The 17146-nt window shown below is 35.9% G+C and overlaps 1 protein-coding gene across 1 annotated transcript in view; it reads right to left on the minus strand.

Annotated features, from left to right (window-relative positions):
• Nucleotides 1-17146, minus strand: part of PLCH1 (phospholipase C eta 1) — a 118329-nt gene that overhangs the window by 17373 nt on the left and 83810 nt on the right. The window contains exons 11-16 of the mRNA XM_087933336.1: nt 14459-14566; nt 12057-12218; nt 7391-7459; nt 6195-6289; nt 5241-5341; nt 1415-1594 (exon numbers count right to left, since the gene is read on the minus strand). Of these exons, the coding sequence (XP_087789462.1) occupies nt 1415-1594; nt 5241-5341; nt 6195-6289; nt 7391-7459; nt 12057-12218; nt 14459-14566 (715 nt within the window). The remainder of the gene's footprint in view (nt 1-1414; nt 1595-5240; nt 5342-6194; nt 6290-7390; nt 7460-12056; nt 12219-14458; nt 14567-17146) is intronic.

Raw genomic sequence — 17146 nt, forward strand, 5'->3', positions numbered from 1 at the left:
GGCAGGGGAGTCTTTGTTGTAGTAGGGCATTGTTTTTAAAAGAATGGGCTTTGTCTTCAAATGATGCCCGGGAAGGTGGTGACAGGAGCACCTGAAGATGAGCGTCTCCTCCAGGCTCTGGTTGAAGGGAGGAGCCCTGGCCAGCCCCGCATGGCTGAGCCAAACACCGCAGTGATGCTCCAAATGCTGCGGGAGCACGGAGAGAAGGGAAAGCAACAGTGGCGGAAGGTCTCCAGATATGAAGTGCCCCACCAATGCCGAGGTCAATGCAGGCAGCACCATATCCGGCTGTGTAGCAAAAGTACTTGGCAACAGTAGGGAGGTTGGTGGCAAGGCATGGCTGCCTGCAGGGCTCTCCTAATGGCAAGCTCCACCGCCCTTGCCCCCATTTCACATGTTTTAAAATAGGCCTTAATTTGGGGGAGAGGCTTAATTTAATTTTATGCCTATAAAACATGCTGGGACTTCCTATTGGGGGAGGCCCTATTGTTGGAGAAACACGGTATGCACTTTCTATTCTTTTTAAAGACCCTTGAATCTAAACAAAAAAAAAATGGATAAAGGACACAGCAAAAGCCCAAAGAGTATTAGTAATAATTTAATGGACAAGGCAGAGAAGAGGCCTGAATATTTCATACAGATATTAAGTAGCTGAATTAGTTATTAACAAATCAAGATATTGGGGGCAAGGGTATACAGCTTAAAGAAACTATATTTTCTGTTGCTAATTCTTCAAGAGTTATGCAAATTGAGTTTGTCTTCCTATAGTAAAAAGTTCATCCTTGGGTAAAAATGAAAGCTGAGCCATCTAATCCTTGACACATGTGCACATGTTTAGTAATATCAAATTGCCAGAGATCATCAAGCAATTGAAGGTAATAAACATGTAATAGTCAGTGGCCTCCAGCCTTCGTCATCTTGGCACCTTCCAGAACTTCCAAACAGGACTGAATTCATTGCACCAAGCTGATTGGCCATTCTGGAAAACATAGTCCAAATCTAGTGGAAGGTATCAGGCTAGACAAGTCTGACTTAAGAACAATGATGGGCATCAAGCTATCTGTTCCCCTTTCCTGCCTGCAGCTAATTGGGAAGACATACAACAATTCATCAAGGAACTTCCCATTGCTGAATCAGCCCACTATAGAAGTTCTGAAGTGCATTGATTCCAAGGAGACAGCAGTAATAGATTTGATACTCTGTTAATCCACAGCTACTAACTCTCTTTATGGAGCAAAAGAAGCAATCTTCTAAATGCGTCTTTGTAGGTCTATACTTTTTATACTATGTGAACTACCATTACCTCACATATAGAATGAATATAGGTAGATAATAAAACAAGCACATGTCCGTGGGATCAACAGCCGCATGTCCATGGGCACCTATATAATTGACAATACCAGGCATCACTCACCAAGCTGGCATCCAACATTCCAATATGGTACAGGGTTAAAGTTGCTAGAGTCAATCCTGTAGGCAGATGGATAGATTCTGGTGAGCTGCTGCTGGTTATAAAGGATGAACTGCTCTGATTTTTGCTGGATCACCTGATGAGCTCTTGTCTCACTGAAGGATAATACATTCCCCACTGATCCTGCATGTTAAAATGATTAACAGAAAAAGGCATAGACAGGAGTTTGCATTTGTAGGGTTTCAAAAGAAAAGGCATACGAATATGCTAAATGCCCCATTATTATTTTTTTCCTGGTTCAGAATCGAAAAATGTAAAATGATCTTTAAATTTCGCAGTGCACTAAATTTTCACCAAGAAAATGAAAATAGGTTTTCAAACACTAAAGAAAAAAAATCATTAAAGTCTAATTAACAACTTGATATATATACATATCTTTAGAAAGGCTCAATGTAATTTTAGAGTGTATCAATAGTGCTGAGAACATGAAAAGCAATAATTTCTCTATGCTGTACTAGGCAGACCACATTTGAACTACTATGCCCAGTTCTGGTCACCACAATACATAAAGAACCCTGAGGAAATGGAAAGAGTTCAGAGAACAGCATCAAAAATGGCAGGAAGCTTGGAGGTGAAATTCTGTGAAGAGTAGTTAAAAGAGCTTGGTAGATTTAGTTTAAATAAGAGAAGGGCAAGGGGCAACATAATAGCAGTCTTCCAATAAATGAATGGATAGCACATGGAAGAGGCAGTAGAGAGTCCAAAATGAAGTAAGGAAAATTTTCCTGATTGTGAGAGCTATTAAGTGATGGAAGAGTCTGCCTCCTGGAGTCATGGGTATCTCTGGGAGTTTTAAAGGAAAGATAAGACAGCCATTTGTCTAGAATGGTACGAGGATTACTCAACTGGGCAGGGAGAAGAAGACCTCCAAGATCTCTTCCAACCTTATGATTCTATATTATAGCCCTCTTCTAGCAAGTCACCTCAAGGATTCCATTATGAATAGTAGTGACTAGACAGTGCCACCATTCAGGGCAAATGAATGTAGCGCACTATTTGCTTTCTCTAAACAACAGAGGAAAGTGAACGCTTCAATCTATTTGTCAAGGCAACAAGCAATATTTCCTATTTCAGTATTCCATGCTGATCTGCCAGGACTGTTGTATGGCTGTTCCTAGTAGCAACAAAGCTACAAAATAAATTTAGTTTCACATACATAAATATTTATGTGGACATTTTTAAACCATGGCATAATTACTACTTCTTCCCTTAAATTTCTGAATACTAATTTGGTTTATCAAATGAAGAATTTCAGTGAATTTTGGATGAGGATTTATTCTAAGCATTAATTTAAAAGGCCTTCCTAAAAAAGCTTCATGATTTAAACCAAGGTAATTAATTTTTCACATCACAGACACCTGTGGCTCCCCTGACTGGTTTAAGTAATACTGTAGATTGGCTGAAGTTAAATCACAGGGGAAATTAAAGAAATTAAACTTTATGTCAATACATTTGAGACTTTACTAAATGTTACAAGCAGAATTTCAATTCTGTCTTTGTATTCAGAAGTAATTGACACTTGGGCCAACAGAAATAGCTAAGCATGGTTTACCTTAAAAATTCTCACAGAAATTGGAATGTAACCACAACCCAATATATCCCTCTAGTGATGTTTGAGGGGAATGAAAATCCTGCATGCTGACTCTTGTTTTTTTTAGTGATGCTCAAGTCTGACAGAAATTGAAGAAGACATGGTTGCTTCATGATAAAATAAGAAGTGTCATTACAAGCTTCCCCTCAACTTTGTTCCACAAAATAGGCTGCTAGCACTTTTTCATTTGCTCTAACAGTGCTTATCAAGTTCAATATGATTTCACCTCAGTCCTTATCTGATATCCCAGCAGGCCTAAATCCAGATGGCAAATTCTTTGCAGAAGATTGCTAAAGTATAATTACTCATGTATGTCATCTGTTTTATAGGCAGATAGTTATTCTGATATTAAAAACACTACCCAAGACACTATCTTGGATTGGCTGCTGAGTGGAAAGATAGATATGAGTATCTATACATGCTGCGACATATCCAGCGACATTGCTTATCAAATATTTATTCCAGAGAAAAGCTGAACGGCAGGACTGGGTAGAAGCCTGGAGGGATTGCAAGTGAGATAAAACTTTAAAATAAAAAAAAAGCAAGCAAGAGGATACAAGATACATGCTGGAAGGAAAACAAAAAATTGTGAAAGAAACACTGTAAACAGTTCTCAGAGATGAATTACCAATAGACAAGAATCAACAAGTATAAACTGAGTCATAGGTAGCTTTGTCACAAGCAGTAGATGTCAGCATATAAATCCACCCACTCAATCCTCTTTCTAAAGCCATCATGCCTTAAAGTTTTATGTACTTCAATTGAATCTTTCTTTGTTTTCTACCTCTGCCATGCCAACGCTGGGATCATAACTTCTATTACTTTTATACCAGAAGAAAACAACACATTACAGGAATGAAAAGTCACAGAACTTGTAGCATAGAATGTTTTCTAAAACTGTCTACTATTTTATCAAATGTATAGGCTAGCTTTTAAAATCAACTTGAAGCATGAGAAATGATGGTCACTGGTGGATGAAAAATTATGTCAATGGAGTGCAAGATCAGCCCTAACCTATCCAAACTACAATATAATTGATAATCTATTTGCCCATTTACTGTTCTGCCATCTCTTTGACAATAAGTCACAATTTTTCAGACAATCTTATTAATTAAGATTGACATTTCTTAATGTACTCTACTCAGAATGCCTTGTATTAAAATTCCCATGAGGCACACTTGCTAGAATATATGAGAATTAAAGTATGACACATTTGAAACCAATTTAATTTATTGCAGAAATCACAAATATTCTCATTAGTGTTCCAAATTCTGCTTATACCTTATACAGCATTATAATGTAGCTTCTATGTCAACTTTGGTCCATACTGGCACCCCCAATTTCTTCACAATTAGTGAAAAAGATTTGTTAAATTCAGGTTCAAAGATTCTTTTTCTTCATTTTCTCAGGAATACTACATGATTATTATTATTATTTTAAAAAAAGATTGCAACATTAGTTAGCTATTGCACTGGAAGGTCTCTAAGTTGTGTGTATGTCTTATATTCCAACCCAATAATCCTCATTCACATCTTATAAGGCTGGGGATAAAATGTACAATATTCTAAACCATTATGAAATGGATAAACTGATGTCTTTCCCCCCCAACCTCCTATCTAACCTGCAACCCTGATCTCTGGAGGAATCCTATGCAAGTAATAAAAGTCCAACTCTTTCAAAAGCAAACATGACCAGCCAGAGGTTACCACCTGAGGCAAGTATTATCTAGAGGACTATAGTAACTACAGAAAATGTTTTTGGATTTAATCCTTCCTACAACAACCACTGGAAGCCTCATTTATCTTCTCCTTGCATGAATGAACATACTGATGTGATAGAATTATTAAATACCATCACATCATATCAATACATTTTTTCTCAGGTTTCCATATACAAAAAACATACCCACACATACACATACACACTTAAGGAGTGTGGTGGCTCGGTGGTTAGGATGCAGTATTGCAGGCTAACTCTGCCCACTACCAAGAGTTTGATCCTGATTGACTCATCCTTCCATCCTTCCAAGATCAGTAAAATGAGCACCCAGATGACTCTGTAAACCACTTAAAGAGCACTGTAAAGTACTGTAGAGCAATCTATAAGTCTAAGTGCTGTTATTGCTATTAAGCACACAATATTAATATGTTCCTTAATATAAATTACAAACAACCTTACCATCATCAATTATGTCTTGAGCTGCCACTGAGTTTGTGTACACCACTAGATCAGAAAGGTCACGGCATAGCTTCATTGTTTTCCTCCGCCGAGCCAACCTGCTGGGAAAAGAAAGGATTTTTCAAAAGGTAAATGGAATTATAAATTGATCTCTCTATCATGAATTATTTTTTCCATCATGTCAAAAAATTAGTGTGGTAAGCATATCATTCTTTCTTTAAACAACAAATAATTATTACTTGATGATCAAAAATGCAAAGAGGGAAACAGAAAAAGAAGAGGAGGAAAAAGGAAAGGAGAAAAAAATAGACATGTTGAAAGATGGAACAGTTTTCAGGGACTCCAATTATTTTTTAACACTTCATTTCAGCCCTAAACCTTTACATGTGCATGCCTTCTATTTAGGTGTATACAATAAAATTAAAGAAAGCTGGACACATATTAGTTGCCTTATTTGGGGAAAATGTGGTAGAACATGGTCCAGATTCCCAGAAGGGAGAGAGTGCATTTCAGAAGAGATAAAAAAAGATAGCAAAGTTTTGGTAGTTTGTCTGGGACGAAGAGTTAAGACTGCTCATACCCAGTTCAGAGAGTATACAGTATGTTTAATGGTGCAAGTCGTGTCTGCTTTGATTTGGTGAGAACATGTTTATAGATGAGTAGCAATAAAGGAAACTGCTTAGCAGAACCTCAGTATATCTTTCTTGGTTTTGAAGTTTGACAAAGGCAAGATAAATAGGAAGCTTCTTTAATGCAAACATACACATGAAACAATCATAGCTTATGTATTACATAATGAGTTAAGTCATGAAGCATAATTGACTTCTACATCATTTACAACTGAATGGATCCAAATTCTGCCCTGCAGTGTATTGCTGTAATTCTTCATTTCTTAATTCACTACATGTATATGTATGTTTATGTGTATGTGTATATATGATGATTGTTACTAACCTGTATAATTGTCCAGATTCTTTTCCAGACACATTTTGTTGAGAGTCTTCATCATCGGATGTGCTGTGAGATTTGGACTTGGATTTAGCTGCCTTCTGTTTGAAAAGTCAAAGTCTTATTTAACAGTGGCCTCAATTATACAAAATAAGATGATTCATTTATCTTATTTGTAAACAGTAAATCCTAGGCAACATTTTATGATTTTTCATTTTGTGAGAGTTTGCTGATGTACTTTGATCAGCAACTTGGTGATTTGCAAGCTACTTTAAGAGAAAGAAAGAAGCAGACAAATCTACACAAAACAAAAGTAGTCCACTTTGCAGTCCAGATGTTTAACTATGTGTTTTTCCTCCTCTTTCCTCTGTCTAAATACTTTGTATTCCTTGTCAGCAGCCTGTAAAATTTTTCTATTCTCAAGCTTCAATATTTTGAAGATTGGAGCTATATTGATTAAGAAAGTAATGACATAAGGATGACTACCTCTAGCAAAAGTCTGCAAAAAAAATGGAACATTTTACCCCTGCTATCTTTTGAAAAGGCCTCTGCTGAAAATCAATCTGGAAGACAGTTACAGATATTTTTTATAAGAAATACCTTCAGGCTAAATGGTTCTTTTACCATTTTGTGAAAAATCATTCAAACCAACATTTTAAAAAAAAAAATGGAATGGAGACTTTGGTATACTCATAATTTCCAGTATAAAATAACTGAAAACCTTTATTGTTACAAGGTGATAACATCTAAATGTTTAACCCTTACTATAACATGTTGTGAAAATTCTCTCATTTCTCCAAGGTTTTTAAATTTTCTTTCATAAAAAATGTTCCATTTTTTAAAAAAGGTATGAACTAAAGTTTTATCTAATAATCACGTCATAGAATAGTTGCAAATCTATCAGTTTCACCAAGTTCACATTTTGAATAATCAGGCAGATTTGGATCCTGTCTGTGGGCTAAAATTTAACCCTAATTCCCCAATCATAAACAAATATTCTTGGAAGCTGCAGCTTTTTTTTAGGTCCATCAGTTTTTATTAACGTTGTCAAATTTAAGATGTGTAGATAGTCAATATTCCTCGGCTGGCATGTGTGAAGTCCACCTATCTTCAAATTCACACCATTGAGAAATGTTGATTTAGATGGGTAGTACAGAGGTGAGGGTCAGGGGAAAAGGCTTCATAATCATATTACTACTTACCTTATGTTTACCGAAGCTGCCCATGAGTTTACTGTGAGATTTTTTGTTAGTGTCCTTCAAACCTGAATTCTGTGAAAAACAACGAATTCATCAAAATCATTTTCTAATTTAATTGTTTACCACATTTGCTCCTGCCTGATCAATTTAACCATCTCATAAAATATTAGAAAGGCCAGTTTCTACTCCCAAAGGCTGGCTGGTAGAAAGAAAAGAAATTGTCATCTACAGCAGAGCTTTAAAATGCCTTACATGTAGTTGGTTGCTCAGTAACTAGTGAATAAGGCCCAAATGTGATTTAATGCACTTACATTAAAAATCTCTCAAGGATGGTTAGGATTAAAGCTGAAAGGAAAAGACAAACAGACATGCCCCACATTATGTCTGTGATGTCTAAAGGTAGCTAGTTTGCCCTGAAAAGAAGAGTATTGGAGTAGTATAAAATAATATGTGATGCTCTTCGGCGTGCTCTCTCTCCCTCCCTCTCTCTCTCCCTCTGTGTCTTTTGTATGTGAATCACACAAGATCAACACTGCATTTGGATAGTGATGGTTTTGGACAGTGTAGAGAAAGAACACTCTTGCCTGGCCTATTAGAACTATACAAAATTCTACTTCAGAATAGAACTGATTTCTTTCCTTGTATTTTAATTCCTACCCTAAAGCTAATTTTCAAACTTAATCTTGTCTCTGGCTTATACTAACTGAACATAAAGAGTCAAAAAGAAACAACAGATACTAACTGCAACTAACTTGCTCACAGGAATAATTTTAAGATCTATTGAAACTTCATCTTTGTCTCATAACCATCACATCTCATTTGAATTCCACTTTTTATTAAGAAGCCAATGCTTGGTTGTTTTATTTTGTTGGGTTATCTTAGTAATACCCATGGAAAAGAAAATAGGTAATATACATTAGTCAAAACTGTTTCATCTTCATTTCATCAGTATCTTCTCAAAAGTCATTAGCTGTGTATTGTAGAGCAAATCTCATATCCCTTAAATCAAGACTTACAGTACAGTTGCCCAAGAAAGGAGAGAGCATCAAAAGCCAGATATTATTAATTATATTATTTATTCCAAATGATATATTTTAATTTTAAGGTAATTTTAGCAGATATTAGATTACGCTAGGATTTCAACTATCTGAAAACTGTGCATTCTTAAACTTTTCAGTCCCAAGGCAAAGAGACAATAGTGTAATAAACCAGGTTGAGAACAGCAATAGGAAGAGTCATAACTGGTACTAGAAAAATCTTCATTTTATTGCACAAACCACTATATGCTATATTATTATGCACAGAAATAGAGATTCTGTACATTATTTCATTTTCTTTTTTATATATATATAAATTTTATTGAATTTACAATTAAAAAATAACATAACAACATTACATATGCAACAGAGAGAGAAAAAGAAGAAAGAAAGAAGAGAAAGAGAGAGGAAAAGAAAAAACGAAAAAAACGCTCGGTCTTGCGACCGAAAAAGGAGAAAAAGAAGTATAAAAGAGAGAAAAAAAACAAAGAGACGGAAGAAAAAAGAAAATACGTTAAAACCAGACAGATATTCTTTTTGACAGTCTGCAAGATCCAATTCTCCTACCTTACTTTAAATATACACATCTTATCACTATTTATGCTTAAATTACCCATTATTCATTGAACAGTTTATCTCTGATATAACCAATTATACCACGCATTCCAATTATTATCAAATGCTGAAGACTCTTTATTTTTAAGAGCTATGGTTAAATTGTCCATTTCTGCGCAGTCACATATTTTCTGAATGACCAATTGATCTGTAGGTAAACAGGATGATTTCCAGCACTGGGCAAATGCTAATCTGGCCGCAGTTAGAATATGAATTATTATATATTTTGTCTTTTTAGGAAAATGTTTATCAGAGATCCCTAGTAGGAAGAACTCTGGTTTGTATTCGATTTGTTCTTTGGTTATCTCCTCCAGCCATTTTCTAATTTTTTGCCAGTATTTCTGGGCTTCTTTACAGGTCCATCACATATGAAAGTAGGTTCCCTCTATGTTTTTACATTTCCAACATTTTGGACTAGAGTTTGGGTTCATTTTCGCTAACCTCGAAGGGGATAAGTGCCATCTATATAACATTTTATACATATTTTCTTTGTACGCCCAGATTTCGTAATCTTAATGATTCTATTCCAGATCTTTTCCCATTCTGTTAATGTAATGCTTCTTCCAATATTCCTACTCCACATTATCATGTTCCCTTTCACTATCTCTTGCTCTAATTCTACCTCCAATAAATATTTATAAAATTTAGAGATATTCTTTTTATTTGATCCTAATAAGATTTTATCTAAGTGTTGTAATTTGCTATAGATTCCAAACTCTTTGATATCTTGTTTGTATCTACTATGGATTTGTATATATAACCACTGATCAATTTTAAATCCCTGTTCCTGTAAGTCCTGTCGAGTTCTTAATTTTCCTAAAGGGTCTAATAAATCTTTATATTTAGTCGTTTTTGTTATATCCAAATTGTTGGGATGAACCATTGCCTCCATTGTTGAAAGCCAAATCGAATTTTTAAATAATGTTTTTACATATTTTTTTCCAATTAGTTAATAGTGAATCTCTAATAAGATGTCTATGAAAATACGCCTGTTTAGTTTTCCCACATCCCATAGAAATGCGTGCCATCCTCTCTGAAGGTCGTGCCCTTCCAAGACTAAAGTTCTTTTGTTCCGTAAATTGACCCAGTCTTTTAACCATAATAAGTTGGCTGCCCAATAATATAATTCCCAGTTTGGAAGCGCTAGCCCACCTCTACTTTTTGCATCTTGTAAGGCCTTAATACTGATTCTAGCTTTTTTCCCTTGCCAAATAAATTTAAGAGTTACCTTATTTATATCATCAAAAAAATTTTTGGTAATTTTATTGGGATTGTCTGGAATAAGTAAAGGAGTTTTGGTAAGATGTTCATTTTGATTGTGGCAATCCTGCCCAGTAGAGAAAGCTGCAACTTATTCCAAGATTCTAGATCTTTCTTAATTTGCTGTAACAGTTTATCATAATTATTCTCTTTGAGTGATTTACTATGTGGTGTTAACCATATGCCTAAATATTTGACCTTTTTTGTTGCCTGTATCCCCATTATTTCATTTTCTATATATTTGTAAATCATAGATACATTTGGTAAATAAAATACCTACAGAAATCTAGTGCTCCCAAAACATTGTTTTGTACTCAGACATTTAAATGAAGTCAGACCAAATATTACTCAGAAGGTCAAATCAATTTGACATTCTGAGATAACTAGGAAAAGCAAGAAAAAAGATCCGGAGTCATAGTTCCAGCCCATCTGAGATTCACACACAAGAGACTCCCTGGAGTCAACAGCTTGAGGATCCAATGTTTCTGTCAGAACATGCATTCATATAGAGCTGAAAAAGGCACTGAGATACATTTCCTCAGCTATTCACAGTGCAAGGTGTTTCCATTATACAATATGTGGCCTGCAACAGGAATCTATGATCCATTCACTTTTTGGTGAAGAACAAGGAACCAGTTTTCCCTCCCCATTTTCTAGACTTAGCTCAACTTTATACATTGACCATTAATTCTAGATATTTATTTCCAGTTTAGGATGCAGATTATATAATGTGAGAATTTCTTTACTAATACATGCTCTCAGTTGAGTCACCTACATTCAGGGGTGGGCTTCAAAAATTTTAGCAAAGGGTTCCCTGCCTAGTTGCTGGGTGGGTGTGCTATGGTGGGCGTGGCCTAGTCAGCCTCCTGCACTGTGCCGGGGGGAGCATTTTTGCCCTTCCCCAGGCTCCAGAGGCTTCTGAAGCCAGAAATGGGCCAATTTCTGGCCTTTCCAAACTTCAGGTGCACTTACCTGCATCCAAAAAGGCCCTCATGGGGATTCCTGGGAAGGGCGGGGTGGGCTGGGCCAGCCAAGAGTGGGATTTGGGCATTCTCCAAACTGCACAGAATCTTAGCTAGGGGCTCTTCTGAACCACTGCGAACCCCAGCAGCCCACCCCTGCCTACATTCTTTACACACTACTTGGAAACTCCAAGGTGGCACCCAGCGTATAAGAGTATAAAGGGGAAAAGCACACATACATGTGACCAAAGGATAGATTCACACTGAAACAACAATACTTTGAGTGACTGAAAGAACAACACTTCAAGCGACCTGAAAGACCAAGAAAGAGGGTGCTGATGTATTCTCCAGAGCATTTGAACCAGTAGGTGGAAGCTTTAGTGTGGTAGATCCAAACTTGAAATATGGAAAACCCTAAGAGCTCTTAAGCAACAGAACAGCCTGTCTCTTAAAGTTGTAGGGCTTCATGACTGGAAGCTTTCAAGATTTCAAAATATAGCCATTTGCAGAATACACAGGCTCACCATTTTGATATTCAAAATAATAAGATTTTTTTAAAAGCAGTTTCTGGGATATAAAAAATAAAATTATAGCTTTAAGTCCTCTGATCCAACCTTCTGCTCAAACAGTCCAGTTAAAAGAAATGAGCTGTTTGTAAAAAAATTAAAAGGCAGGATATAAATACAGGATGAACAAAAGAACAGTTATTTTTTATGGGACGTCTGCAGTCAATTAAAAATGTAGGTCATAATAGCAGCTATAGTTATTCCCAGAAGAGTAAGAAAAACTTCTTACCTGTTTAAAGTTCACATTTAAGCCCTCATGCGTTGCTTTTAAAAGTGCCCTCACAGTGAAGCTATCAGTGTCTTCTTTGTCTCTGATTTGAGACTCTTTGAGTAAGGTTTCAAGTTTTTTTCTTATAAAGGACTCTATCTGATGCTCTGTTGCGCCATTGTTCTGAAAGAGATCAATAAGCAGCAATACAAATTGTAAACAGATTTTTTTTAAACAAATTTAGCTTTTTTGTTCCATATACAGGATATCAGATAGCAACTGCTGATATAACAGTCAGAAAAACTCCTTGATAATTTCCTTAATTTCCTTTGGATACAATCTAAATATGCTGCAGTCTATCACAAATGGATTTTTATGAGTGACAAGTAAAAACTAAAGTTTTCCCAATAAATTATCATTCCATTTGATGAAAGAGAAATTTTGAAGAAATTCTTAGGGTGCAGGATGGTAGTCTTGCACTTCTTCTATTATAAGGTAGCCAAGGGAAGAATATGAATTCTTTTGCCTTTCTCTGTACAAATGCCTCCCCAGCGGTCTGCAGCCTTTCTGTCTTCCCACCATCTCCTTAATACAATGGCATTCATAAAAGAACACTTCCCTTTGGGCTTTCTCAGAAGCAGAGCTCCTGTCTACACTAAGGCTTCTCTTTACCTACATATGACATTTGAGAACCGCTTATGGGAAACACACAGCTCAACCAAAATGTCATAGCAATGTGAGCATTTAGACTTTTAATAGTGTTCAGTAGAATTTTATCTGGAAGTATAAATTAGAAATCTCTTCAGACCCCTATCCAAGAAATTGATTCATTTTACCCTGGACTATGAAATTGGGGTAAGATGAAGACAGAGATGGAGATGCAAATGCAGATAATGAAGTATAAATTTATAGGTCCATGCCTGCTTCCATCATCATTTAATCTAGACTTCATTGACCAAAGGGCACCTCACTATTTTATAAAATCAAATCAAATATCCAGTTTTTACACAGCTCTATCAAAGATATGTCTCTCCCTCAAGAGGTTTACAATTTAAATTTTGATGGGGAAGACAGCACAGGTTGCTGGATGGGCGGGGAAATAAGGGATTATGGGATTAAACATATCATCACAGGATGTAAAGTGTTCCAAGTAAAGCTGCCTTTTGCAATTGGCTAATGATGATTTTGCAAAGGCTGAAAGTATTCAAGTGGTGCTCCAGATGTTTCGGGATTGCACCCATGATACTGCCTTTGCTTTCTTTTGACACAGTTGCTTTACTTCTTCATGCAATTATTGTTGTTATTATTATTAATAATACTTGCATTATTCATATTAATAACTCTGATTCTCAGATTGTTTCATATATTTCTGGAGCATCTCCCAAACATGCTGCTGCTGATTCATATGTTTCATGATAAGGAAGTAATAATACTAATGGCATTTAATTCCCATAATTTTGATACTAATTATATTAAAATTGCAGTAAATTAAACCAAGTTTCAAATGATGGTAGCACTTTGTGACTTTTATCTGGGTTCAGAGGGTCTGATGTGGTCATGTCTGATTCTCATAGCAGAAAAAACAAAGGACACAGGAAGGATATAGCCACATAGCTGCTTATTCCAAAAGGCAGTAAGAACGCATACATCTAGGATGGAAACCCTTGGAATTATTCCACATAAACAGCACAATTCCTTAGTGTTGCTAGACAGAGGGTGGTTTTTTTTTTTATGTTTGACTTCCTATTTTTCCAAAATAGATCTGCATTCTTTATAAATCTGCTTGGGGTTCATGAAATGGAAAGATAACTTAATCAGGGTATCTGGGCCAAGCAGAGTCAGACCTAACCACTTGGATAAAAGACCAACAGAAATCCTATAGCTGTACTCTAGATTGGGAAGCTGAAAAAGCATTCCCGAAAAACAATTATAAATACTTCCACCTTGTTGCAATAATAATAATAATAATAATAATAATAATAATAATAATAATAATAATAATAATAATAATAATAATAACCTACTCAGGTCATGGTTGTCCCAAAGGTGCTTTTTCAGGAGGCAACTGGACTTTCTTGTTTTTTCTTTTGAAGACATTTTGCTTCTCATCCAAGAAGCTTCTTCAATTCTGACAGGATCCTTCCATTCCCCATTATCCTGTCAAAGCTGAAGAAGCTTCTTGGATGAGAAGCAATACGTCTTCAAAAGAAAAAACAAGAAAGTCCAGTTGCCTCCTGAAAAAGCACCATTGGGATACTCAGGCATATCCAGGAAGTCACTAACTTCAAAGTTGCTTCATTAACTTTAGCTGAACTTTGGTTCTGGCCATGTCTACTTTATATTTACATTAAGGGAGAATTGGCAGTGTGGGAAAATCCAGATTTAAACCACCATCAGAAAACATGCTAGATATATGGACTTACATAAGAAAAATTTAATTTGCAGTCATCTTCAATTTCATCAGCACTATCTTCATCAGAAACCTCTCCTTCTTCAGCATCTGCACCGAGACTATATGGGAGCTTTTTACCCTAAAAATGAAAATAACAATACTTTTTTTTAAAAAAAATGCTATTTCAATATGAAATTCAACTCTTACTTGTTCAGTAAAAAATAACAGTTTATGATAAATGTACATTAGAAATCTAAATAAATCCAATGATATGTACAGTAGCATCATATGAAATTATTACTTAGAAAATTATAATAGAGCAGGTACTCATGTCCAGTTTTATTCCAGTAGCTTCTAAATAATGAAATGATCAATGTTCTCCTACTCTCTGTTATCTAAATTAAAATAAACAGACTCTTCACTTTTTCTGATGTATATTTGAAGTAATCCTACATTTAGTAATGGATGATCCTGTAAATTCAAAATAGATTTCTGTCCCAGGGCATTACTTTAAGTGACTGAAGATTCTATCTTTTGTCCCTGCTAGTTTCTCAATCACTTTTTCAGAATCTCTTCCAATCTAAAGCCAGTTACATATTCTCCACGGTACATAGAACAGCTGTTTCTAGGATCTCTAGCTGAGCATATCACATACTTGCATGATTAACAGCACAGTATAACAAGAGGCTTGTTGAATCAGACCAAAAATAGATCAGATCCAGGGATGTGTATTCCAGTCAGATGCCTCCTGGGAAATTCACCAGCAAAAGTTGAATACAATATGTTCCCCTGCTACTAGTTTTCATAGTCTGAATTCAATATATAGCCATTAATGACAAATAACTTTTTATCTTCCAATAATTTTTCTAATCCCATTTTAAAAACTTTCTAATTAATGGCCACAGTCTTGTTTTTCATTAAAGAACAAGCTGACACATTTGAGAAAGTATATCTCTCTCTGCTCAGGCGCATAATTGTATACACTTCTATTATCATTCTTTATATACTTTGCTTTACTAATTTAGTAGCATTTGCTAATTTGGATACAGTGCACAGCCTAGAGTTCTATCCAACTGTGATAAATCAATCCCATAAATAAGAAAAAACATAACTGTCTAAAGTCCTGAAAAACCGTAATCAATCTTGGGTTGGGAACTAAGTCAATAAAAAGAAATTTCTAGGGCTCTAAAGTGCTCTATGAATGAAGCAACTTTAAATATAATGTAACTCAAGACTATTCCCAGACCCCTCCCTATCTGCAATAAATAGGTCTCTCTTCATGAGCACCTCTTGACAAGGTCTCGCTCAATCATAGTTTCTTAATACTTGTTGGCTAGGCAACAACAAGTGGTTTAACATTAACTTCCCATCAAATGGTTGTGCTTCAGAACTCAGTAATTTAACAAAAGTCTGGAAACTCCATGAAAACTAAATTGATAAGGATACATCAAATCACATGTACTGGAGATTTCTGAAGTGTATCAGATATACTGAACAGATAGGTGTTAGTATGTCCTCATTTAATAGAAAAAGGGAAAGAGGCTCATGTATTTAGGCAGACTGAGATGATCCCATTGGTTGAAACAGAGTATAGGCCAGAGGTTCCCAATCTTGGCAACTTTAAGGCTTGTGGACTTCAACTCCCAGAATTCTCCAGCCAGCATAGCTCCAGTCATGTTAACGCAGGAATTCTGGGAGTTGAAGTCCACAAGTCTTAAAGTTGCCAAGTTTGGGGACCCTGATATAGGCAGAGAGACATGAACAGGTAATGGTGGTAGGACACTGTGGTAAGGGTTTAAAGTCAAAGCAGTTGAGTTTAAAGTAGTTGGAGTAGCAGTAGCTAGAGAAACAGTAGCAGTGGGGAAGAGTGGAGAAGAATGAATAATGAGTAATCGTGTGAGTACATGAGTCTTATGGGTGTTGTTTAGGAACCTGTGTTGTTTTGGGCTGTTTTGTGATTTGAGCCACTGAGCTGGATGTAGTTGAAAAGAACCCTTGACAGGCATAATGGCAAAACTATAACATAGTCTTGATTTATAGTTCTAGACTCTCTGTATTTCTTTTGCACAGTTGACAGAGTTATTGAAAAGGGTATCAGGATTTAACAGCTGACAAGAGTAAGAAAGCCTTTAAGAAATAAATTCATAGAGAGCTTAGCTCTTCAGAAAATCCTTTTCCACCGCCACAACCTGATCCTCCCTGAACAGCCCTTTGTAACCGCTTGTCTTTTGATAAAAGATTTGGTGGCTATTTCCTACTCATCTTTGTTGGGCTTTTTTTTTCTGTGCTATGAGAAGGTTAGGGTTAATATTGAAGAGACAAAGACAAGTGGTGGCCTCTGACAGCCCATATAGGCAAGAAAAAAGAGGAGCATTAAGGAGATGCAGAGACCATGCAGCTCCTATAACAGACTGGTGATTTGCAGCACATTTTACTATGGGATTTAATGGTGACCTAAGAAATCATTGTTAGCTAAAAGTGCCTTCCATTATTTCCATCAAAATGGCTCCAAATAGTACATTAGTCACATACTGTAGTATCCTTTCAAAAGCTAAGCCTCACAGACATGAGCTTTGGCTACCCTTCATTCAAATTTTTTAATTCAGAACTTCCCAAACATACGATCTTGGAAATATGTTTATCAGGATTAGAAACTGGACGGGGAAACTTGTCTGAATGAAAAACTGGATGAAAATGATTTCCTTTTAACAGCATGAAT

The sequence above is a fragment of the Pseudonaja textilis genome, chromosome 4 (assembly GCF_049901715.1).
Source record: "Pseudonaja textilis isolate UNSWEBS1 chromosome 4, rPseTex1.2, whole genome shotgun sequence".
Lineage (NCBI taxonomy): Eukaryota > Metazoa > Chordata > Lepidosauria > Squamata > Elapidae > Pseudonaja > Pseudonaja textilis.